The 24518-nt window shown below is 51.8% G+C and overlaps 2 protein-coding genes across 2 annotated transcripts; both read right to left on the reverse strand.

The window, feature by feature from the left end:
* Positions 1-801: 801 nt before the first annotated feature.
* On the reverse strand, positions 802-6814 carry POGLUT1 (protein O-glucosyltransferase 1). Its single transcript, XM_053456385.1, has 11 exons — positions 6698-6814; positions 4327-4417; positions 4059-4202; positions 3820-3955; positions 3009-3130; positions 2864-2923; positions 2341-2440; positions 2000-2058; positions 1560-1727; positions 1250-1306; positions 802-999 (listed from the first exon to the last, which is right to left on the reverse strand). Exons 1-11 carry the CDS (start codon positions 6759-6761, stop codon positions 843-845), a joined length of 1158 nt encoding a protein of 385 aa, XP_053312360.1. The 5' UTR covers positions 6762-6814; the 3' UTR covers positions 802-842.
* A 2563-nt stretch (positions 6815-9377) lies between these two features.
* Positions 9378-17814, reverse strand: VANGL1 (VANGL planar cell polarity protein 1). The gene is made up of 8 exons (XM_053456380.1): positions 17654-17814; positions 13718-13778; positions 13450-13555; positions 12594-13198; positions 11930-12057; positions 10710-10836; positions 10348-10582; positions 9378-9906 (listed from the first exon to the last, which is right to left on the reverse strand). Exons 2-8 carry the CDS (start codon positions 13774-13776, stop codon positions 9652-9654), a joined length of 1515 nt encoding a protein of 504 aa, XP_053312355.1. The 5' UTR covers positions 13777-13778; positions 17654-17814; the 3' UTR covers positions 9378-9651.
* Positions 17815-24518: the final 6704 nt, after the last annotated feature.

Below are 24518 nucleotides of genomic sequence, written 5' to 3' on the forward strand. Positions count from 1 at the left end.
TACCCCCCCTCCCCAGCCGGTCCAGGTGTACAAACTGCCCCCCCTTCTTGTTCAGGTGTGCAAACTGCCCTCCCCCTCCTTGTCCAGGTGTGCAAACTGCCCTCCCCCTCCTTGTCCAGGTGTGCAGTCTGCCCCCCCTCCTCAGCCCATCCAAATCCACCCCCTCCCTGTCCACCCCCATCCCCCTTTGAAGTAAGTTTATCGCAGTGACCGCTGGAGCCGCCCCTGATTGTCGGGGCTCTCGGTAAAAGGAGCCGGTACCGGAGCTGCTCTCCCTCATTCTTCACGTTCTTTAACACTCTCATTGCCAGATTCTTAATTAGATGCAGGAGTCTGCCCTTTTTCTGGAGTTGGAGTGCGGGGACTGGGAAAGCCCATGGGGGGGGACTGGGAAAGCCCATGGGGGGGGACTGGGAAAGCCCATGGGGGGGGACTGGGAAAGCCCATGGGGGGGGACTGGGAAAGCCCATGGGGGGGACTGGGAAAGCCCATGGGGGGGACTGGGAAAGCCCATGGGGGGACTGGGAAAGCCCATGGGGGGACTGGGAAAGCCCATGGGGGGGGACTGGGAAAGCCCATGGGGGGGGACTGGGAAAGCCCATGGGGGGGGGACTGGGAAAGCCCATGGGGGGGGGACTGGGAAAGCCCATGGGGGGGGGACTGGGAAAGCCCATGGGGGGGAACTGGGAAAGCCCATGGGGGGGAACTGGGAAAGCCCATGGGGGACTGGGAGCCACATGACATTGTCCTCCATCATGATCTCTTACCCCTGGCAGTGCTAACCCCCACTATGCACAGAGGCCGCCGCTTGTGCCTAGGGGCAGACTCGGTGCGGAATGATGTCATAGTTCGGTGTGGCCGGGCCGCGGGGTCACCTCTCTGTACTCCTTCCTGCGCTTGACCTTGTATTGCAGCAGCTTGGAGTACTCGGTGAGCAGAGAGCGCCAGTACCGGGCCACGTCCTCCATGCGCAGCTGCTGGGAGATGAATCTCTGCCCTCTGCAGAACAAACGGAACATTGGGTTACGGGAGAAAGATACCCCGCCGTGGGGTGCCAAGAGTATGTCATCGGATCATCGGTCGTATTGTGTATGGGGGGGGGCACGTCCGGGGTCACTCAGAGGGAAGTGGGGGGCAAGTCCGGGGTCACGCAGTGGGGAGGGTGGGTCACGCAGTCGTAAGGGGGGGGGCGCATCCGGGGTCACCAAGCGGGAAGGATCTGTCTGGGGCCACAGAGACAAATTCTTGCCTTTCTGCAATCTTCTTCACTTCATCATCATTCTCCACCACAAACTGCAGCAGGTCCCTGCGGGGTAAAAACAAGAGATCAGAGGGGAGCGGGAGGGCAGCAGGGGGAGCGGGAGGGCAGCAGGGGGAGCGGGAGGGCAGCAGGGGGAGCGGGAGGGCAGCAGGTGGAGCGGGAGGGCAGCAGGGGGAGCGGGAGGGCAGCAGGGGGAGCGGGAGGGCAGCAGGTGGAGCGGGAGGGCAGCAGGGGGAGCGGGAGGGCAGCAGGGGGAGCGGGAGGGCAGCAGGGGGAGCGGGAGGGCAGCCGCTATTACCCCACGTCGGACAGGTCCTGGCTGACCGGAATGTAGTGCACCCACGGCTCCAGGCGATGGTAGAAGAATTCCTGCCAAGCTTCCCCGACGTGGAAAACCAGAGAGCCGCACAGGAAGAGATGCTTCAACCGGAAACTGGCGGCCACGCCACGGAAATTAAACAGATACCTGCAGCAGGGGGCAAACGGGGCAAACGGAGGGGGTTATACGCTGCGATTACTGAATTATATCCAATAATTGCCGCTGCTGTAGTGGGGGCAGGGATGGCGACACAGTCACAGGAGGGAGCAGCCACCAAGGAATGGAAGCCGATGAGGAGAGCGCGAGTCGCGCAGGGGCCCCGAATATACACCGGGATTCGGAGTGTGAGACGAGGGAGAACCAAAAATCAGGCAGCAGCGGGACGGGGGAAGCTGAATGGGGGGGGACGCGAGTCGTACTTAAAGGCACAGTGATCCACCAGGGGCACTTCTTTAGCTGGAGGTCTCCCCAGGGTGTCCTGCAGAAAGAAAAGCAGAGTCTTTATCCAGGGTGCCGGTCGGCGGGCGTTAAGCAGGGGTCATAACATATCCTACCCCAGACGGGGGTATCGGTACGGTCCGGGCATTATGAGAATGCAGCTTCTCACGGGGGGGTACAGGACAGGCACCATGTAATAATTCTGAACATGCGCAGGTTACTGCACGGCGTGCCCCGCCGATTACACGGTCGCGCATGCTGTCAGCTGTCAGGCACGGGGCTGTTATTTGCGGCCCTGCCTCTGGCTTGATGGACGACTCACCTTTTCGGATTTCCACGCCTGGTTCTTTGTATATTCTGCATCCACCAGATGCGGCTTTTCCCGGGACAGGAGGATCAGGGGGTCTCGCTCGGGGCTCGTCCTGTACGGGGCGGAAGAGAGGAAGGCAGCCGGATGTAAGACCCCCCAGGGGAAAAAGGCACGGGAACCAACAACAACCCCCCCCCCCCCGGGTGACGGCCTGCCATCCGCCTTGCACGATAGCCACTGGTACCGGGGTCTGCCCCCCCAGGCAATAGCCACTGGTACCGGGAGCCGCCCCCCCCAGGCGATAGCCACTGGTACCGGTATCCACCCGCCACACTCAATAAGCACCAGGAACCACCACGCATGAGGGCAACAAACAGGGGCAGACAGAAGCAGCGTCAGAAGCCCAGGAGAAATTAGGGGCTTTACTGCCGCTCCCCCCAGCAGCCCATGCGCTCCTGATCCCCCCACGCCTGGTACATAGTCTCCCAGGAGCACCCTCTCCATGCGCGACGCTCCGTCTGGGCAGATCTCTCACCTGGAGCCTCTAAAATACCCCTTTGGGATCTTCTTCTCCCAGGGCCAACGATCAGCTGCCCTTAAAAAAAAAAAAAAAGACAAGCGGCTTACAGGGGGACTGCGAGGGGCCACGGGGCACACAGAACGAGCGCACCCTCACTCACCGGCTCAGCTCTTCCCTCATGAGGTCCCAACGCCCCAGACCGGTGGGGTAAATCGGCCAGACCGCTGGTCCTCCCTCCCAAAACGTCCAGGCGGGGTACATGATGTCCCGATAATCCGAAGTCTTTTACAAACGGATAGCAAAAGGCACATCAGTGTCAGAGCGACCCCCCGGACCCCGTAACGCCACCACACAGGAAACACCACGGGACACCTTTAACCCTTTGTGTTCATGCGGCCAATCGCTAAAAGTCTGCAGATGCCGCGGCTGCAAAAATGAACCTGGAGGCCGAGATTGTGTTTCCTCATAATTACTGGGCTGGGAGCGCCGGGACCTGTGGGACCGGCGGGACCTGTGGGAGCGCGGGGACCGGCGGGAGCGCGGGGACTGGCGGGAGCGCGGGGACCAGTGGGAGCGCATTACTATTATTATTATGATTATTACTACTACTACTTATGTCATTATTACTATTTCTATGTTGCTATTATAATTAATATTATTCTTACTATGCTTATTACTATAATTATTACTATAATTATTACTACTCTTACTATGATTATTACTGCTATTATAATCAATACTATTATTACTATGACAATTACTGTTATTACTATTATTATTACTATGGTTACTACCACTATCATTACTACTCTGTGATTATTTTTACTATGATTATTACTATTGTTACTATGATTAATAATAATGATAGCAGTTTTCGTTAATAATGATGAGCTCGTCGCAGGTATTTTACCCCGGTTGGGACCGCGTGGATCAGCCCCCCGCACACCGGCCTCCGCCTGTCCCGTTCTCACCTTGCTGAAGGAGAAGACGGGGACGAGCGGCGACATCCAGCCGGGGACCTGCGGGTAATCTCTCACGTTGATCACGAGCTCCATGTCGGGGAGATGCGGCAGAAGCTGCAGCAGAAAGTGCTCCACTCCGCTGCACCTGGGGGGGGAACCGGCAGCGGGTTCACAGGGGCACAAATACTCCACGGAACCCGCCGGACGCCATACAAGCATGACCTGGCCACACGTGGCTGCATACTGACCGCGCCGGGAACATGCACTCCTCCTCCCGGTACAGACGGTGCTTAATGATCTGGTAATGGGTCCCGAGCTTTCGGCTCAGAACGTTCTTCATCAGATCCCGAGAGATCCCGGAGCTGAACGGCGCCAGGTCCTGCCGGAGAACCCTGCGGAAAAACACAAACAGGGGCAAAAGCCTGGGGGCAAAAGGGTATCGGCTAACAGAGCAGAGAGATAACCGGGGTGTACTGGGGTGGCCTCCAGTACCCGAGAGAACAGGGTGTCTCTTACCTGGAGAAGCAGGTCTCGCTGCCGCTCTCACAGGGCACATGGCTTCCAACGGCCGTCTCTATACGACTCAAGTACCGGAGCCAGCGAGTGTCTGCCGGGGAGAAAGCACCAAACCCATCACTGCGTACAGGGGCAGATTCCACCGCCGCCTGCCTGCATGCTCTATACGCACCGCCGCCGTCTGCCTGCCCGCTCTATGCCTGCCCAGTCTATGCACCCCGCCGCCGTCTACCTGCCCGCTCTACGCACCCCGCCGCCCTCTGCCTGCCCGCTCTACACACCCCGCCGCCCTCTGCACCCCGTCTGCCTGCCCGCTCCATGCACCCCGCCGCCCTCTGCCTGCCCGCTCTATGCGCCTCACCACCCTCTGCCTGCCCGCTCTATGCGCCCCACCGCCCTCTGCCTGCCCGTTCTACGCCCCCCGCCGTCTGCCTGCCCACTCTACGCCCCCCTGCCGTCTGCCTGCCCACTCTACGCCCCCCGCATGGTGTCATTCTACCGCCTTTGTGCCCCAAATCCCTCTTTTCTAGGAGGTCAGAATGTTTGCTGGGTATGAGGGTATCGCAGGGTTCTACAGCCCTAAAAGCCCCGATAATGTGTATAGAAACAGCAGGGAACAGCTTTATAAATTAAACTAGAATACAATCAGTTCTTCTTCTAAATGAATGCCATGCCACTGTCCGTCTGCCTGCTCCACGCACCCCGCCGCCCTCTGCCTGCCCGCTCTATGCACCACACCCCCCTCTGCCTGCCCACTCTACGCGCCCCCCCCGCCGTCTGCATGCCCACTCTACGCGCCCCCCCGCCGTCTGCCTGCCCACTCTACGCGCCCCCCCCGCCGTCTGCCTGCCCACTCGATGCGCCCCCCGCCACCTGCCTGCTCTACGTGCCCCCCGTCGTCTGCCTGCCCGCTCTATGCGCCCTGCCGCAGTCTGCCCCCCCCAACTAAAACACAGACCAATCCATTAAAATAGGCTGGGACCCCCCACTGTTTTGGAATTTCCTGCTTTCTATAGGATACAGGGGACTCCCCCCGGGTCACCCCAACATCACAGGGGCCCAAACGTGTGCCCCACTCTGCAGGGGGTACCAGAAACTATGGGCATCCCTCCCCATTATAGTCTATGGGCATCCCTCCCCATTATAGTCTATGGGCATCCCTCCCCATTATAGTCTATGGGCATCCCTCCCCATTATAGTCTATGGGCATCCCTCCCCATTATAGTCTATGGGCATCCCTCCCCGTTATAGTCTATGGGCATCCCTCCCCGTTATAGTCTATGGGCATTCCTCCCCATCATAGTCTATGGGCATTCCTCCCCATCATAGTCTATGGGCATCCCTCCCCATCATAGTTTATGGGCATTCCTCCCCATTATAGTCTATGGGCATTCCTCCCCATTATAGTCTATGGGCATTCCTCCCCATTATAGTCTATGGGCATCCCTCCCCATTATAGTCTATGGGCATTCCTCCCCATTATAGTCTATGGGCATTCCTCCCCATTATAGTCTATGGGCATTCCTCCCCATTATACTCTATGGGCATTCCTCCCCATTATACTCTATGGGCATCCCTCCCCATTATACTCTATGAGGATTCCTCCCCATTATACTCTATGGGGATTCCTCCCCATTATACTCTATGGGCATTCCTCCCCATTATAGTCTATGGGCATTCCTCCCCATTATACTCTATGGGCATTCCTCCCCATTATAGTCTATGGGCATTCCTCCCCATTATAGTCTATGGGCATTCCTCCCCATTATAGTCTATGGGCATTCCTCCCCATTATAGTCTATGGGCATTCCTCCCCATTATAGTCTACGGGCATCCCTCCCCATTATAGTCTATGGGCATTCCTCCCCATTATACTCTATGGGCATTCCTCCCCATTATACTCTATGAGGATTCCTCCCCATTATACTCTATGGGGATTCCTCCCCATTATACTCTATGGGCATTCCTCCCCATTATAGTCTATGGGCATTCCTCCCCATTATAGTCTATGGGCATCCCTCCCCATTATAGTCTATGGGCATTCCTCCCCATTATAGTCTATGGGCATCCCTCCCCATTATAGTCTATGGGCATTCCTCCCCATTATACTCTATGGGCATCCCTCCCCATTATACTCTATGGGCATTCCATTTTGTCATTCGTTTTAGTATGTCCCTCAACCCCAACATACCGCACTGCACCGAATACCCCCCCGGTTACACATCATCCCCTACATGCCCCCGCACCCCTACATGCCCCCCGCACTTCTCAACCCCTGCATAAGCCCCCCGCACCCCACAACCCCTACATACCCCCCTGCCACCCCTCAACCCCTACATACCCCCCATGCCACCCCTCAACCCCTACATACCCCCCTGCACCCCGTTACTGCCGACTTGGGGGGGAAAGAGTCCGAGCAGCAGTATCAGCAGCATGCTTCTGCTATCCACTATTCACGCCTTGGCCGATCCAGCAATCTGCTTTCCCCTGGCTGGCTGCTCTGCCACAACCAACATGGCTGCCAGGGTTGCCACAGTGGCTGCTGGGAGATGTAGTCCCATCTCAGCGTGCCGGGTGATGAATCCTGGGGGAGGTTACTGTGAGTAATGACGTGAGCAAGGTGTCATTCTACCGCCTTTGTGCCCCAAATCCCTCTTTTCTAGGAGGTCAGAATGTTTGCTGGGTATGAGGGTATCGCAGGGTTCTACAGCCCTAAAAGCCCCGATAATGTGTATAGAAACAGCAGGGAACAGCTTTATAAATTAAACTAGAATACAATCAGTTCTTCTTCTAAATGAATGCCATGCCACTGTCCTGATTCCCGTTGAACAGTCCTGATACAATGACGTAGTAATCTAGGCCTGTGTTGCATCAAGAAGTAGTGTCATACTTGCCAATTGTCCCGCTTTTGATAGTATAGTCAAGATGACTATCTTGACTATCTGAGGGGCTGCCCCAGCAAAATTTAGTCCCAGCATGTGTCCCATGTTATGCATTGCTTGCTTTGCTTGTACAGAGTCCGGCTTGCTATAAACGGTAATAATAGGAGCTGCACTGTACTCCTGTTAGTGTCTGGATCACTATGTAATGATGGGAGTTGTGGTGTACCACCATCAGGCTCGGGATATAGTGATGGGAGTTATGCTGTACTACCCTCAGAGTCTGGCTTGCTATATAATAATAGGAGCTGTACGGTACTCCTGTTAGTGTCTGGGTCACTATATAGTGATGGGAGTTATGCTGTATAACATATGTCAGGCTCACTATGAGCCGCACTGTATCATATCCATGTCTGGCCAGCTGTATACTGATGAGGGCTTTGCACATGCATAATGGGGATTATAGTCCACGACCTCTAGAGTGCCAAAGGTGACTTTACTGTCCCCACTATCCCATTCAGCTCATCCTAAACACCTGCTCTGGACCGCTAGGGTCCTAAGGGTCTGATGGGTCTGCTGTAACCAAACTCAAGGGAGCGGGAGGTCTGTGTATTCAGTCCAACGCTCCCTTCTGACGAGTTCCGCTTTCTTATGTCGTACGGCAGGATTTGATGTCTTATCCCGGAGCTCAGCACTGCTCGAAGCCAGGCCCGCTGCCGGACCAGAAGGCCGTTTCCTAAAGAAGAAAGAAAGAAGAGGAGGAAGAGAAGGCAAAAGAAGAAGAACATGTGGAGGAAGAGGCGCTGCAGGAGAGGAGGCAGAGACGCTGGAAGGGTAGGGAAACACTGAGTGTTAGAAAGCATGAAGCGTGTGTGATGGCAGCTGATGGTGGAACACAATAACTCCCATCACTGATAAGAGTTGTCGTGTACCACCATCAGTACATGACTCAGCATAAAGTGATGGGAGTTAAGGTGCGCAGTGCATCTCAACTCCTATCACTATTTCCTAGTTATTTATTTATCCCATTGTACAGCGCTGCGGAATATGATGGCGTTATATATAAAACAATAAATAACATTCACCTGCCTGTCACTATGTGACGTGACATCCGAAGAGGTATCCGTAAAATATAACGCCAACCATCAGGGGTGGTAATAGCAAAATAATAACGGTTTAATTTTAGCACATACATATAAATATACAGAGATATCCAGGAATATCTGTAATGGCCCTCCATGGATCACAGGTAGAGGCGCTGTCAGCATTGGGATCGAGTGATCACAGGTAGAGGCGCTGTCAGCATTGGGATCAGGTGATCACAGGTAGAGGCGCTGTCAGCATTGGGATCTGGTGATCACAGGTAGAGGCACTGTCAGCATTGGGATCAGGTGATCACAGGTAGAGGCGCTGTCAGCATTGGGATCTGGTGATCACAGGTAGAGGCGATGTCAGCATTGGGATCTGGTGATCACACGTAGATGCGATGTCAGCATTAGGATCTGGTGATCACAGGTAGAGGCGCTGTCAGCATTGGGATCTGGTGATCACAGGTAGAGGCGCTGTCAGCATTGGGATCTGGTGATCACAGGTAGAGGCGCTGTCAGCATTGGGATCGAGTGATCACAGGTAGAGGTACTGTCAGCATTGGGATCAGGTGATCACAGGTAGAGGCGCTGTCAGCATTGGGATCTGGTGATCACAGGTAGAGGCGCTGTCAGCATTGGGATCTGGTGATCACAGGTAGAGGCAATGTCAGCATTGGGATCGAGTGATCACAGGTAGAGGCGCTGTCAGCATTGGGATCGAGTGATCACAGGTAGAGGCGCTGTCAGCATTGGGATCGAGTGATCACAGGTAGAGGCGCTGTCAGCATTAAGATCTGGTGATCACAGGTAGAGGCGGTGTCAGCATTGGGATCTGGTGATCACAGGTAGAGGCGCTGTCAGCATTAGGATCTGGTGATCACAGGTAGAGGCGCTGTCAGCATTGGGATCGGGTGATCACAGGTAGAGGCGCTGTCAGCATTGGGATCAAGTGATCACAGGTAGAGGCGGTGTCAGCATTGGGATCTGGTGATCACACGTAGAGGCGCTGTCAGCATTAAGATCTGGTGATCACAGGTAGAGGCGGTGTCAGCATTGGGATCTGGTGATCACACGTAGAGGCGCTGTCAGCATTGGGATCTGGTGATCACAGGTAGAGGCGGTGTCAGCATTGGGATCTGGTGATCACAGGTAGAGGCACTGTGAGGATTAGGATCAGGTGATCACAGGTAGAGGCGCTGTCAGCATTGGGATCTGGTGATCACAGGTAGAGGCGCTGTCAGCATTGGGATCGAGGGATCTCAGGTAGAGGCACTGTGAGGATTAGGATCAGCGGATCCTAGGTGGAGAGACTGCTTTAGGTCTCTGAGGCTCCTCCATCCGTAGCTTGTTTTCGAGGCTCACAGGTTAATGTCTGCCTTCGTTCTTACAGTGAAACGGTGGGAGTTCGGGGGGATGAACGTCTCACTGAGCCTGAGGCTGGGGATCTCAGTTACGCTGACGACCAGGGTAGAGTCTGACGACTGGAGGCAGAAGGTCAGATTAGGGCGAATGGGGCGCGTTACTGGTTCCTCACTGACCAGTGTCCAGAGCCCAGTGGGGACTGTCTGGTACTGAATGGCTGGGCCAGGCTTTAGATACTGCTCCAGAAAGGCCTGTGACACAGAATTAAAGTCAGTGAGTGGACACTCCACGCAGGGTGAGGTCCATATAACACGTGAGAGATAGAAGAAGAAAAATGCGAGAGAATGAGGAAGAAAAAAGGAGAGGAAGAAAGAAACAGGAGAGGAGAAAGAAACAGGAGAGGAGAGGAGAAAGAAACAGGAGAGGAGAGGAGAAAGAAACAGGGGAGAAGAGGAAGAAAGTGAGGAGAGAAGAGGAATAAAAAAGGGGAAAGGAAGGAGATAAAGCGAGGGGAAGAAAGAAGAAATAGAATGAAGAAAGAAGAGAGGAGAAGAGAGCGAAAGAGATGAGAAGACAGAGCGAGGAGAGGAAGAAGAAGAATATATCTGCGTGCGTCACTTCATCTGAGAGACGTGTGATTGGCTCACTTCGTTATTGTTTTTGTGAAACATGCGTGTGTTGACACTTGTTACCTGTGGAGACATGTTGTGTGTCAGGCACATGGTTAGGTGCTGTATGATGGATTCCATGCTGTACAGGTGGGCTTGGCGTGTTGTGCGCAGGTATCGCTGCAGACTCTGCGCAATCAGAGGGAATATGCTCTGCGCGGCCTCCCTGGGCTGCAGCTCGTGCCGGCTCTTCCCTTCATTGCCCTGTTCTCCAAGGCGCTGCAACTGGCAGAACGCTTCATGTACTGAAATCACCAGCCTGCGGCGCGTAAGGAACATGGTAAACAAACATGCTAACACCCCATGTGCATGCGTCACGTGTGATGGAACATGGAACATGCCCATATCAGGGAGATGAAGGGGGGCAGGAGTTTTTGCCCTCTCACCTGGCTTTGCGCTTCCGGACCTTTCGCGCATGCTCTGCCTCTTCATAGTAGCGCTCCTTGTACTCCTTGTAGCCGGACGAGGAGGCGACGAGCGCTTGAGATTTGCTGACTGTGCTGTTGTCTGGACCTGCGGCAGAGATAGAGAGCTCAGAGTCTGCGCTACGGTCTATTACCCGCCGGACTATACGCCTGGCCTATGAGAGAGGTGGGGGGGTCGACACCCAAACCAGCGATCGCTCTTCTTATTCCTGTGCCTTCTTCCAGATCCAAAAACATCAATGATTTCCAAAACGCGCCCTCCCCTCCCCCTCCTATCCCCGAGGAAAATGGGGTCCGTAGAAGTTATACCTTTTAACGATCCAGGACATTACTGGACCAACACCTAGAACAGGGGCGTCCAACCTGCGGCCCTCCAGCTGCTGCAGCACTACATCTCCCATAATGCTCTTTCAGCTAAGGAGCTGGCTGACGAGAATGGGAGATGTAGTCCTGCAGCAGCTGGAGGGCCGCAGGTTGGATGTCCCTGACCTAGAATCACGGGAGCTTTAAGAGCGTTAGCATTCATAAAGGAGAGAGGAGCGCCGATCTATAACCCAACTAGAACCGAGATTCCGCTCCTCCAGAACGTCATAGAGGGAGCACCTCGTTCATCTGAATGATTCCAGAAAAGAATGAGTAACAAAATCCAAGATACTCAACAAGTTCAAAATGATGCCAACTTCGATCAGGAACCACCCCCATCACTCTAGAACAGCATGTAGAACCCAAGAAAGCCTCGGTGCGACTGATCCACAGAGCCTGCGCGGACGGTGCAAAATCCCCCCAAATCTCGACTTCAAGTGATTTCTACTCTTCAAATAACTCAATGGAAGCGGCGGGTGGCAGGGACACACCGTACACCCTGCTTCACATCCCACCACGTTTTACGTTCTAGAGCACAACAGAACTCCATGGACCATCTCGGCACAAGAACCTTCACATGTCGGACGTTTCCGGTGGCCTCTGAATCCACGTTCTCCACCTGGAAGACATTCCTCTCTGCAGCACCAACATATGAACGTCAGGACGGGGTCATCCTCCGATGGAAGGAACCGCTATTGTGCATATGAACATGTGCTAGACGGGTGAGGGCCATGCCGAGGGCCAGCAGCCAGATTTACTAAATGACACACGTCTTCCTTCCCGACGCGTTCCTAACCCCCCAGATGTGTGACACTCACCATCCACGCTGTAGACTTTGGAGTGCTGGGGCTGCTTTGTGAGCTTCTTTGCTGCAGCATATGAGGGGTTAAAGATGGGAAAATCCTTGTAGTAATTCTTCAGAACAAACAGGGCGGCCCTCTGGACACTGAACACAGGGTGCACACGTGAGAGCGAGAACATACACAGCACATATATGTGAGACAACAGGAGCCGGCAACGCACGCTTCATACAAAAGAGATGGAACCTGACTGTTTGTGATTACAATGTGACTTTATGCCCCCAGTACCCAAAACGCAAGGGATGGGGCAATAATTCTCTTTTACAGAGATGATGTTATCATACCTGCCAAATGCCCCGGTATCACAGCTGATAACTTTCCCTCAAGGGCAACGTCTCTCTAGGTGGGGCAGATGGCACCCCCTGCCCAAGTTTTGCCCGCTTGCTGTCTTTCTCCTGTCTGAGGGTAGCCCGTCTCCTCTGTGGGGTTGGTCTGCCTTCCATGATCCGGCCTCTGCCGGAGTGGGAACTTAAGTGAACCTTGGTGAATGTGGCTTAATATATTTATTGCGTGACCTCTGGGCCAGAGTCATTTAGGGGCCCCGGAGTAACACACCCACGGCTGCAATGGTTTGGCCCATGACCTGGCTGCCTGTGGGGCTTCGATGTCCAGGTAGACTCACCTGAGCTTCCCCAGACTGTAGAACCTGGCCTCTCCATCACCGGCCCGGATCACCTTGAGGGCGAAGACCGGCTGCAGCTGCCGGAGCTCGAGCAGAATTACCGCCAGGTAATGGATAAAGATCAGGGCGTCCACCAGGGAGGCGGTGTACTGCACCACCCCGAGCAGGTTCCTCTCCCGCTGGCCGAGCACCCGCACCCCATAAAACAGCCAATAGGACGCAAGGAGCAGGAAGAGCAGCAGGAGGAGAACAGCGCGGAACTCCACCATTCGGGGCAGAGAGCTTCGGGGCCGACGGAGGAAAACTGCCCAGGACCCCACGGCCAGGAGCAGCAGCTTGAAGGCCACTGAGATATAAAGCCCCTCGCAGGAGACCCCGCAGTGCTCCAGCTCTGACCCCCACAAGATCAGCGGGAGAGTAATAAACGCGGGGGGTGTGAGGAGAGCGAGCGCGGCCAGGAGGCAGAACGCGTAGAACCCCAGAAGAGTCCTTGCGGTCGGACCGGCCCCCTCGGGCTCTCCCGGACCACCAGTCTGGGCCAGATCCTGCAGTGACGCGCTGTGTTCTGAAGTCACCGCTGTGGTGGTCTCAGCCCAGTTATCATCCTATAATGGGACAGAATTACAAAGGTTACATGGGACAAAAGGCTACTGAGAGTAATGCATGGGGTTAAAAGGAGAGGTATGTGAGGTAATAGAAGGGGGTTACAGGGAGGGGTACATGGAGTAATTGAACGGGTTATAGGGAGGGGTACCTGGGGTAATAGAAGGGTTACAGTAAGGGGTACATGGGGTAATAGAAGGGGTTATAGGGGGTATCCCTGGGGTATTTGCGGTAGGTGACATCTTATCCGCACCTGTCCATCCTCCTCGTCCTCTCGTTGCTTGGAGCTGCCGCTCAGCAGAGGCTCCCCGGCCGGGGTCTGGATGGTGACCGATTTCTGACCGTCCCGACTTTTCTCTCTAATGGAGTAACGTCTCAATATCAGTACAACCCGCTGTACAACAATATACCCCTGTCTAGGGTATTAAATCACACGTGCAGTGCATGCGTCTGAACAAACAGGGGGCAGATGAGCAAATTGGGGTCACAGCAGCCATCAGAGCCACGAGGGGCAGAATTACCTCTGGTGTCCGAGTCGCGAGTGAAAGGAATATCCGGAGTAATTGGATTCGGTGTCCATTTCTGCAACGATAACAAGGGAGCAGGAAGTCAGGGGTAACAGGGAGCGAGGGGGTAACAGGGAGCGGGAAGTCAGGGGTAACAGGGAGCGAGGGGGTAACAGGGAGCGGGAAGTCAGGGGTAACAGGGAGCGAGGGGGTAACAGGGAGCGGGAAGTCAGGGGTAACAGGGAGCGAGGGGGTAACAGGGAGCGAGGGGGTAACAGGGAGCGGGAAGTCAGGGGTAACAGGGAGCGAGGGGGTAACAGGGAGCGAGGGAGTAACAGGGAGCGGGAAGTCAGGGGTAACAGGGTGCTGGGGATACCAGGGAGAATGGAGTAAGGGGGTAACAGGGTGCAGGGGGGGTAACATGGTGCGGGGATACCAGGGAGAAGGGAGTGAGGGGTTAACAGGGAGAAGGGAGTGAGGGGGTAACAGGGTGCAGGGGGGGGTAACAGGGAGAAGGGAGTGTGGGTGTAACAGGGTGCTGGGGTAGTGGGATGTGAGGGGGTAACTGTGATGTGCTCTGTTTCTCGGGACCAGATTTTTTAACGGGGTATTTGAAATCAGTAGCCCCTGTTTCAGTGCTGGGGGTGCAACATCTGCCCCTCTCTCCATGTCACTCCCAGGAATGTTCTGGCCGCTCCGTGAAATTCCTTCCTCCCTCCACATACTCCCTCCACACTCTACATTCCTCGGGGACCCTTATCGCGCCCACTTGCCCTGTTCAGCTGGGCAATAAACCAATACACGGTGGGGGGGGTCAGTATAGATACTCGGTATTATTATACAGCGCAGGGGGGTCAGTATAGATACTCGGTATTATTATTATACAGCGCGGGGGGTCAGTATAGATACTCGGTATTATTATACAGCGCGGGGGGTCAGTATAGATACTCGGTATTATTATACAGCGCGGGGGGGTTCAGTATAGATACTCGGTATTATTATACAGCGTGGGAGGTCAGTATAGATACTCGTTATTATTATACAGCGCGGGGGGGTCAGTATAGATACTCGTTATTATTATACAGCGCGGGGGGTCAGTATAGATACTCGGTAACATTATACAGCGCGGGGGGGGGTCAGTATAGATACTCGGTATTATTATACAGCGCGGGGGGTCAGTATAGACACTCGGTATCATTATACAGCGGGGGGTTCAGTATAGATACTCGGTAACATTATACTGCGCGGGGGGGTCAGTATAGATACTCTGTATTATTATACAGCGTGGGGGGTCAGTATAGATACTTGGTATTATTATACAGCGCGGGGGGGTTCAGTATAGATACTCGGTATTATTATACAGCGCGGGGGGTATAGATACTCGGTATTATTATACAGTGCGGGGGGTCAGTATAGATACTCGGTATTATTATACAGCGCGGGGGGTCAGTATAGATACTCGGTATCACTATACAGCGCGGGGGGTCAGTATAGACACTCGGTATTATTATACAGTGTGGGGGGGTCAGTATAGATACTCTGTATCATTATACAGTGTGGGGGGGTTCAGTATAGATACTCGGTATTATTATACAGCGCGGGGGGTCAGTATAGATACTCGGTATTATTATTATACAGTGCGGGGGGTCAGTATAGATACTCGGTATTATTATACAGAGCGGGGGGTCAGTATAGACACTCGGTATCATTATACAGTGTGGGGGGTTCAGTATAGATACTCGGTATTATTATACAGTGTGGGGGGGTTCAGTATAGATACTCGGTATTATTATACAGAGCGGGGGGTCAGTATAGATACTCGGTATTATTATGCAGAGCGGGGGGTCAGTATAGATACTCGGTATCATTATACAGCACGGGGGGTCAGTATAGATACTCGGTATTATTATACAGCGCGGGGGGTCAGTATAGATACTCGGTATTATTATACAGTGCGGGGGGTCAGTATAGATACTCGGTATTATTATACAGTGCGTGGGGGTCAGTATAGACACTCGGTATTATTATACAGCGCGGGGGGTTCAGTATAGATACTCGGCATCGTTATACAGCGCGGGGGGTCAGTATAGATACTCGGCATCGTTATACAGCGCGGGGGGGGTGAGTATAGATACTCGGAATCACTATACAGCGCGGGGGGGGTCAGTATAGATACTCGGTATTATTATACAGTGCGGGGGGGTCAGTATAGATACTCGGTATTATTATACAGTGCGGGGGGGTCAGTATAGATACTCGGTATTATTATACAGTGCGGGGGGTTCAGTATAGATACTCGGTATCATTATACAGTGCGGGGGGGTTCAGTATAGATACTCGGTATTATTATACAGCGCGGGGGGGTCAGTATAGATACTCGGTATTATTATACAGTGCGGGGGGTCAGTATAGATACTCGGTATTATTATACAGCGCGGGGGGGTATAGATACTCGGTATTATTATACAGTGCGGGGGGGGTTTCAGTATAGATACTCGGTATTATTATACAGTGCGGGGGGGCCAGTATAGATACTCGGAATCATTATACAGCGCGGGGGGTCAGTATAGATACTCGGTATATACAGCGCGGGGGGGTCAGTATAGATACTCTGTATTATTATACAGCGCGGGGGGTCAGTATAGACACTCGGTATTATTATACAGCGCGGGGGGTCAGTATAGATATAGATACTCGGTATTATTATACAGCGCGGGGGGTCAGTATAGATACTCGGTATTATTATACAGCGCGGGGGGTTCAGTATAGATACTCGGCATCGTTATACAGCGCGGGAGGTCAGTATAGATACTCGGCATCGTTATACAGCGCGGGGGGGGTAAGTATAGATACTCGGAATCACTATACAGCGCGGGGGGGGTCAGTATAGATACTCGGTATTATTATACAGTGCGGGGGGGTCAGTATAGATACTCGGTATTATTATACAGCGCGGGGGGTCAGTATAGATACTCGGTATTATTATACAGTGCGGGGAGGGGGTCAGTATAGATACTCGGTATTATTATACAGTGCGTGGGGGTCAGTATAGACACTCGGTATTATTATACAGCGCGGGGGGTCAGTATAGATATAGATACTCGGTATTATTATACAGCGCGGGGGGTCAGTATAGATACTCGGTATTATTATACAGCGCGGGGGGTTCAGTATAGATACTCGGCATCGTTATACAGCGCGGGGGGTCAGTATAGATACTCGGCATCGTTATACAGCGGGGGGGGTAAGTATAGATACTCGGAATCACTATACAGCGCGGGGGGGGTCAGTATAGATACTCGGTATTATTATACAGTGCGGGGGGGTCAGTATAGATACTCGGTATTATTATACAGCGCGGGGGGTCAGTATAGATACTCGGTATTATTATACAGTGTGGGGGGGTCAGTATAGATACTCGGTATTATTATACAGTGCGGGGGGGGTCAGTATAGATACTCGGTATTATTATACAGTGCGGGGGGGTTCAGTATAGATACTCGGTATTATTATACAGCGCGGGGGGGGTCAGTATAGATACTCGGTATTATTATACAGTGCGGGGGGGTCAGTATAGATACTCGGTATTATTATACAGCGCGGGGGGTCAGTATAGATACTCGGTATTATTATACAGTGTGGGGGGGTCAGTATAGATACTCGGTATTATTATACAGTGCGGGGGGGTCAGTATAGATACTCGGTATTATTATACAGCGCGGGGGGGTCAGTATAGATACTCGGTATTATTATACAGTGCGGGGGGGTCAGTATAGATACTCGGTATTATTATACAGTGCGGGGGGTTTAGTATAGATACTCGGTATTATTATACAGCGCGGGGGGTCAGTATAGATACTTTGTATTATTATACAGCGCATGCTGAATGTAGACCCCCCACCTCTCTTCTTCTCTTTGCCCCCTTCTTAAATTCCCTCTTCACCCCCTTACCTGGGGTAGTAGCTCCAGGCCCTTCTCGTTCTGATTGGTAGATTCTGCTCCCCTGATCTGTTTATTGCCCCGTTACCTGCCCCATTCAGCTCTGCCCCCCTCCCTGCCCTGGCTGTTGTGAATACTCTGCAGCAGAGCAGCGTCCCTCCACCTCACCCTGTGCTCTGCGGCCTGACCGCACTACCTGCCCAGGGCAGCTCACCCAACCTGCTCTGCCTCCTCCTCTCCCCCAGGGTAGCGTCGCCTCCCCTCCCCCAATCCTCAAACACTCGGCTCCATGCTGACAGCCTGAGTCACACGCTGACGAAACAACGCTGCCCGACCCCCCAGACCTGCCCCGACCGCGCACCTGCACCGACACTCCCAACCTGCCCCGACACCAGAAGCCGGCCCCTGTATAATGTATAGATAAATCAGCGAGCCCTGTATAATGTATAGATAAATCAGCGAGCCAGCCCCTGAATAATGTATAGTTAAATCAGTGGCAGAGGTGGCACAGGTAGGCTTTTTGAGGGGCAGAGGTGGCACAGGCAGGCTGTTTCAGGGACAGAAGTGTTACAGGTAGACTGTTTCAGGGGCAGAGGTGGCACACTGTACCACCACCAATGTCTGGCTCAGTGTATAGTGATGGGAGTTATGCTGTACCACCACCAATGTCTGGCTCAGTGTATAGTGATGGGAGTTATGCTGTACCACCACCAATGTCTGGCTCAGTGTATAGTGATGGGAGTTATGCTGTACCACCACCAATGTCTGGCTCAGTGTATAGTGATGGGAGTTATGCTGTACCACCATCAATGTTAATTTATTTTTTCATATTTCTATTTTTTTTCCAATTGATGTACAGTTTACAAATTTGTGAAATAAATATTCTTACCAACATTAGTGTGACAGAATGAGCTGTCATACAGGGGCCCAAGGTACTCAGAGATGGCTCCAGCCCGGCTGCCAAACAGGCAGGAACTCCATTGTTAAACTAATCCCATTAACAGGATGGCTGCCGGGGGGGGGGGGGATATTCAGTAGCTAAAGGGGATTAAAGGTTGGGTTGTCTACATGTTTATCAATGTTAATTTATGGTAATGAAGGTCTGTGGCTATATCACTCTATGTTTTACAACAATAAACTGTTCATTCCTGCTGTACTCAGTTCAAGGTAGTTGCCTACTTATTGGGTACACATAGCAGGGTTCCAAGGTGCGCATGCTGGCTGGTGCTGGAAGTGATTCCGGGGACAACAGGAGGATACATGTGGGTGATCTCTGGGAGTTACTGCAGCTCTCTTGGTGAACCCGTTACATTGGCGGCAGCGGCGGGATCCTCCTTGCAAACGTCCCAGCGAAGTACCAGCGGGTATACCAGCAGCAAGCCAAAGATGGTTCCAGCACTACAGGACGTGTTGGTGCACAGCAGAGTCGCAAGATACATAAATGCCTGGATGGAGGCTCTCAGAGTGGACCAGCGTGTCCGGGGAATAGTCCTCCCATCCTCCAAGGAATGGTACGAGCTACAACTAGATTGGAGAATGCCGTACCTGGGAGAGCAGCCTCAAGAGGACTTGGTGGCTGAGTTGGAGAAGTTGCTTCTACTTGAAATGACTGTGGATTGTGGATACCGGGCCCTGTATTGGCAGGCCGTGCAGATGTGTCCAGAGCTGAAGGATGACTACATGCCAGAGGGCGATGACTTTGGCGGCCCGGGATTGATAATGGAAAGCCTACAGGAGGACTGAGAATTTGGGAGCCCATCGAAATATCGGTGCGAGGAGATCCGGGAGTTCAGGGAAGGGATTATCGCAGATGTGCCCTGTTACCTGCCTGACTTGTGGGCTGATTTTGATTATTTGGTTTACCAAGAATGGTTCCTGGAGCAGGCCTACCGAGAACTCTTTGACCGTGCTCAGCAGTGTGCCCCAGAGGAGGTGGATCCTGCGAGTATTGTACCCCCACCAGAAGCACAAACATCCGAGCAGAGCGCAACTGGCCTCTGCCCGCTCCCTTCCCTCACCCCAGACACTTTGCCCTATTCCCCGCAATATGGCACAGAAACTGACCAAGACCCCCCCTGCATGTCCCAGCCAGATCCCCCAGCTGAACTGCTGGCTTCGAGGCAGAGCGCTGCTGGCCTCTGCTCACCCCTTCCACTTGTTCCCAAGCCTGACCGCAGTAACCAAGGAGGGTCCGGTCAGGCAGCCACAGAGTTGGTGGTGCCCCTGGACTTTACAAATGTAGCTGAAGCGCTGCCTTCGGGGCAGAGTGCCGCTGGCCTCTGCCCGTTCCCCTCTGTGACCCCAGCTCCATTGGCTTTACCCCCCCAATGTTGCCCAGAGGCAGTGATTTTTATGGATCCTGTATCCCCAGCAGAAGTGTTGGCAATAGGAGAGAGGCAGATCGACCTCTCTCCCCAGCAGATGGAGTATACAGGAGGGGATGCATGTGGATTTCCTCCCCTCGCCGAGGATCATACAAACATTTGTACCATGCATGTGGATTGGACTACGGTCGCCACCTGCAATCCCCAGAGGTGCCGAGCAGTCAGCCCTGAACCCCATATGGAAGGGACCCCAGCCGCTCTGTTTTCTCCCCAGCGGCTGAGAGGACTCCAGGGAGAAGGCACATTTGGCCCTTCTCCCCAGCGGCAGTTACACTATTTGGGAGAAGCAGAGTGCGGCTGGGTGAGTACTGGTCCTTTGTTAAATTGTTTTGGGGAGTACCAATTTGTGGCTGGCAGTGGTGGTCCGGATATACAGACTGACTTTGGAGTCAAGGTGTGTGGGGTCTTATCAGACGTCAGTCTCCCCCAGAAAAAGGAGGTATGTGATGGAGTTTGTGACGAAACTGTCCATCGCTGTGGCCCCTCGAGAGGACTGAAAGCAAGCCTGCTACCCGCAGATTATGGACCCTGTCTCCCTGCCCGGGCGAGTGGGACTGTTGTCCTCGTCTGGGACCCGAACTCCCCAGTCTCTGAGTGCACCCCGGGACTGGTTAGTGGGACAGGTGCCTTTTGCCAGCCCCCAGCATCCACAACTCTAGGAGCGACGGAGCTGTGCTCCCCGACTGAACTGGTTGCAGACCCGGTTTGGGTCTGGCCCCAGTTCAGTCTTCTTTTTAAAAGGGGAGATATGTGACAGAATGAGCTGTCATACAGGGGCCCAAGGTACTCAGAGACGGCTCCAGCCTGGCTGCCAAACAGGCAGGAACTCCATTGTTAAACTAATCCCATTAACAGGATGGCTACCAGGGGGATATTCAGTAGCTAAAGGGGATTAAAGGCTGGGTTGTCTACCTGTTTATCAATGTTAATTTATGTTAATGAAGTTCTGTGGCTATATCACTCTATGTTTTACAACAATAAACTGTTCATTCCTGCTGTAATCAGTTCAAGGTAGTTGCCTACTTATTGGGTACACATAGCAGGGTTCCAAGGTGCGCATGCTGACTGGTGCTGGAAGTGATTCCGGGGACAACAGGAGGATACATGTGGGTGATCTCTGGTGGGAGTTACTACAGCTCTCTTGGTGAACCCGTTACAATTAGTTTTTTGGGGGGTGCCACATACAGTATTCGCCCCGGGTGCCAAATGCTCTAGACATGTCCCTGCCAGCCCCCTGTATAATGTATAGATAAATCAGTGACCAGCCCACTGGATAATGTATAGATAAATCAGCGAGCCGGCCCCTGTATAATGTATAGATAAATCAGTGACCGGCCCCCTGTATAATGTATAGATAAATCAGTGACCGGCCCCTGTATAATGTATAGATAAATCAGTGACCGGCCCCTGTATAATGTATAGATAAATCAGTGACCGGCCCCCTGTATAATGTATAGATAAATCAGTGACCGGCCCCCTGTATAATGTATAGATAAATCAGTGACCGGCCCCTATATAATGTATAGATAAATCAGTGACCGGCCCCCTGTATAATGTATAGATAAATCAGTGACCGGCCCCCTGTATAATGTATAGATAAATCAGTGACCGGCCCCTGTATAATGTATAGATAAATCAGTGACCGGCCCCTGTATAATGTATAGATAAATCAGTGAGCCAGCCCCTGTATAATGTATAGATAAATCAGTGACTGGCCCCTGTATAATATATAGATAAATCAGCGAGCCAGCCCCCTGTATAATGTATAGATAAATCAGTGACCAGCCCACTGGATAATGTATAGATAAATCAGCGAGCCGGCCCCTGTATAATGTATAGATAAATCAGTGACCGCCCCCCTGTATAATGTATAGATAAATCAGTGACCGGCCCCTGTATAATGTATAGATAAACCAGTGACCGGCCCCTGTATAATGTATAGATAAATCAGTGACCGGCCCCCTGTATAATGTATAGATAAATCAGTGACCGGCCCCCTGTATAATGTATAGATAAATCAGTGACCGGCCCCTATATAATGTATAGATAAATCAGTGACCGGCCCCCTGTATAATGTATAGATAAATCAGTGACCGGCCCCTGTATAATGTATAGATAAATCAGTGACCGGCCCCTGTATAATGTATAGATAAATCAGTGAGCCAGCCCCTGTATAATGTATAGATAAATCAGTGACTGGCCCCTGTATAATATATAGATAAATCAGCGAGCCAGCCCCCTGTATAATGTATAGATAAATCAGTGACCGGCCCCTGTATAATGTATAGATAAATCAGTGACAGCCCCTGTATAATGTATAGATAAATCAGTGACCGGCCCCTGTATAATGTATAGATAAATCAGTGACCGGCCCCCTGTATAATGTATAGATAAATCAGTGACCGGCCCCTGTATAATGTATAGATAAATCAGTGACCAGCCCACTGGATAATGTATAGATAAATCAGCGAGCCGGCCCCTGTATAATGTATAGATAAATCAGTGACCGGCCCCCTGTATAATGTATAGATAAATCAGTGACCGGCCCCTGTATAATGTATAGATAAATCAGTGACCGGCCCCTGTATAATGTATAGATAAATCAGTGACCGGCCCCTGTATAATGTATAGATAAATCAGTGACCGGCCCCCTGTATAATGTATAGATAAATCAGTGACCGGCCCCCTGTATAATGTATAGATAAATCAGTGACCGGCCCCTGTATAATGTATAGATAAATCAGTGACCGGCCCCTGTATAATGTATAGATAAATCAGCGAGCCGGCCCCTGTATAATGTATAGATAAATCAGTGAGCTGGCCCCTGTATAATGTATAGATAAATCAGCGAGCCAGCCCCTGTATAATGTATAGATAAATCAGTGGCTGGCCCCCTGTATAATGTATAGATAAATCAGTGACCGGCCCCTGTATAATGTATAGATAAATCAGTGACAGCCCCTGTATAATGTATAGATAAATCAGTGACCGGCCCCTGTATAATGTATAGATAAATCAGTGACTGGCCCCTGTATAATGTATAGATAAATCAGTGACCGGCCCCCTGTATAATGTATAGATAAATCAGTGACCGGCCCCTGTATAATGTATAGATAAATCAGTGACCGGCCCCTGTATAATGTATAGATAAATCAGTGACCGGCCCCTGTATAATGTATAGATAAATCAGTGAGCCAGCCCCTGTATAATGTATAGATAAATCAGTGACTGGCCCCTGTATAATATATAGATAAATCAGCGAGCCAGCCCCCTGTATAATGTATAGATAAATCAGTGACCAGCCCACTGGATAATGTATAGATAAATCAGCGAGCCGGCCCCTGTATAATGTATAGATAAATCAGTGACCGCCCCCCTGTATAATGTATAGATAAATCAGTGACCGGCCCCTGTATAATGTATAGATAAACCAGTGACCGGCCCCTGTATAATGTATAGATAAATCAGTGACCGGCCCCCTGTATAATGTATAGATAAATCAGTGACCGGCCCCCTGTATAATGTATAGATAAATCAGTGACCGGCCCCTATATAATGTATAGATAAATCAGTGACCGGCCCCCTGTATAATGTATAGATAAATCAGTGACCGGCCCCTGTATAATGTATAGATAAATCAGTGACCGGCCCCTGTATAATGTATAGATAAATCAGTGAGCCAGCCCCTGTATAATGTATAGATAAATCAGTGACTGGCCCCTGTATAATGTATAGATAAATCAGTGACCGGCCCCCTGTATAATGTATAGATAAATCAGTGACCGGCCCCTGTATAATATATAGATAAATCAGCGAGCCAGCCCCCTGTATAATGTATAGATAAATCAGTGACCGGCCCCTGTATAATGTATAGATAAATCAGTGACAGCCCCTGTATAATGTATAGATAAATCAGTGACCGGCCCCTGTATAATGTATAGATAAATCAGTGACCGGCCCCCTGTATAATGTATAGATAAATCAGTGACCGGCCCCTGTATAATGTATAGATAAATCAGTGACCGGCCCCTGTATAATGTATAGATAAATCAGTGACCGGCCCCTGTATAATGTATAGATAAATCAGTGACCGGCCCCCTGTATAATGTATAGATAAATCAGTGACCGGCCCCCTGTATAATGTATAGATAAATCAGTGACCGGCCCCTGTATAATGTATAGATAAATCAGTGACCGGCCCCTGTATAATGTATAGATAAATCAGTGACCGGCCCCCTGTATAATGTATAGATAAATCAGTGACCGGCCCCCTGTATAATGTATAGATAAATCAGTGACCGGCCCCTGTATAATGTATAGATAAATCAGTGACCGGCCCCTGTATAATGTATAGATAAATCAGTGACCGGCCCCCTGTATAATGTATAGATAAATCAGTGACCGGCCCCCTGTATAATGTATAGATAAATCAGTGACCGGCCCCCTGTATAATGTATAGATAAATCAGTGACCGGCCCCTGTATAATGTATAG

The sequence above is a fragment of the Spea bombifrons genome, chromosome 2 (genome assembly GCF_027358695.1).
Source record: "Spea bombifrons isolate aSpeBom1 chromosome 2, aSpeBom1.2.pri, whole genome shotgun sequence".
Taxonomy (NCBI): domain Eukaryota; kingdom Metazoa; phylum Chordata; class Amphibia; order Anura; family Pelobatidae; genus Spea; species Spea bombifrons.

Coding starts and splice junctions, on each gene's coding strand:
- POGLUT1 (XM_053456385.1), bottom strand. CDS start 6,761: ATGCTGCTGATACTGCTGCTCGGACTCTTTCCCCCCCAAGTCGGCAGT. Junction 1,728..1,999: donor GTGGATCACTGTGCCTTTAA/GTACGACTCGCG, acceptor CCCCTGCTGCAG/GTATCTGTTTAATTTCCGTG. Junction 1,000..1,249: donor GTGAAGAAGATTGCAGAAAG/GCAAGAATTTGT, acceptor TTTGTTCTGCAG/AGGGCAGAGATTCATCTCCC.
- VANGL1 (XM_053456380.1), bottom strand. CDS start 13,776: ATGGACACCGAATCCAATTACTCCGGATATTCCTTTCACTCGCGACTC. Junction 13,199..13,449: donor AGGACGAGGAGGATGGACAG/GTGCGGATAAGA, acceptor GTCCCATTATAG/GATGATAACTGGGCTGAGAC. Junction 10,583..10,709: donor GTCCGGAAGCGCAAAGCCAG/GTGAGAGGGCAA, acceptor TACGCGCCGCAG/GCTGGTGATTTCAGTACATG.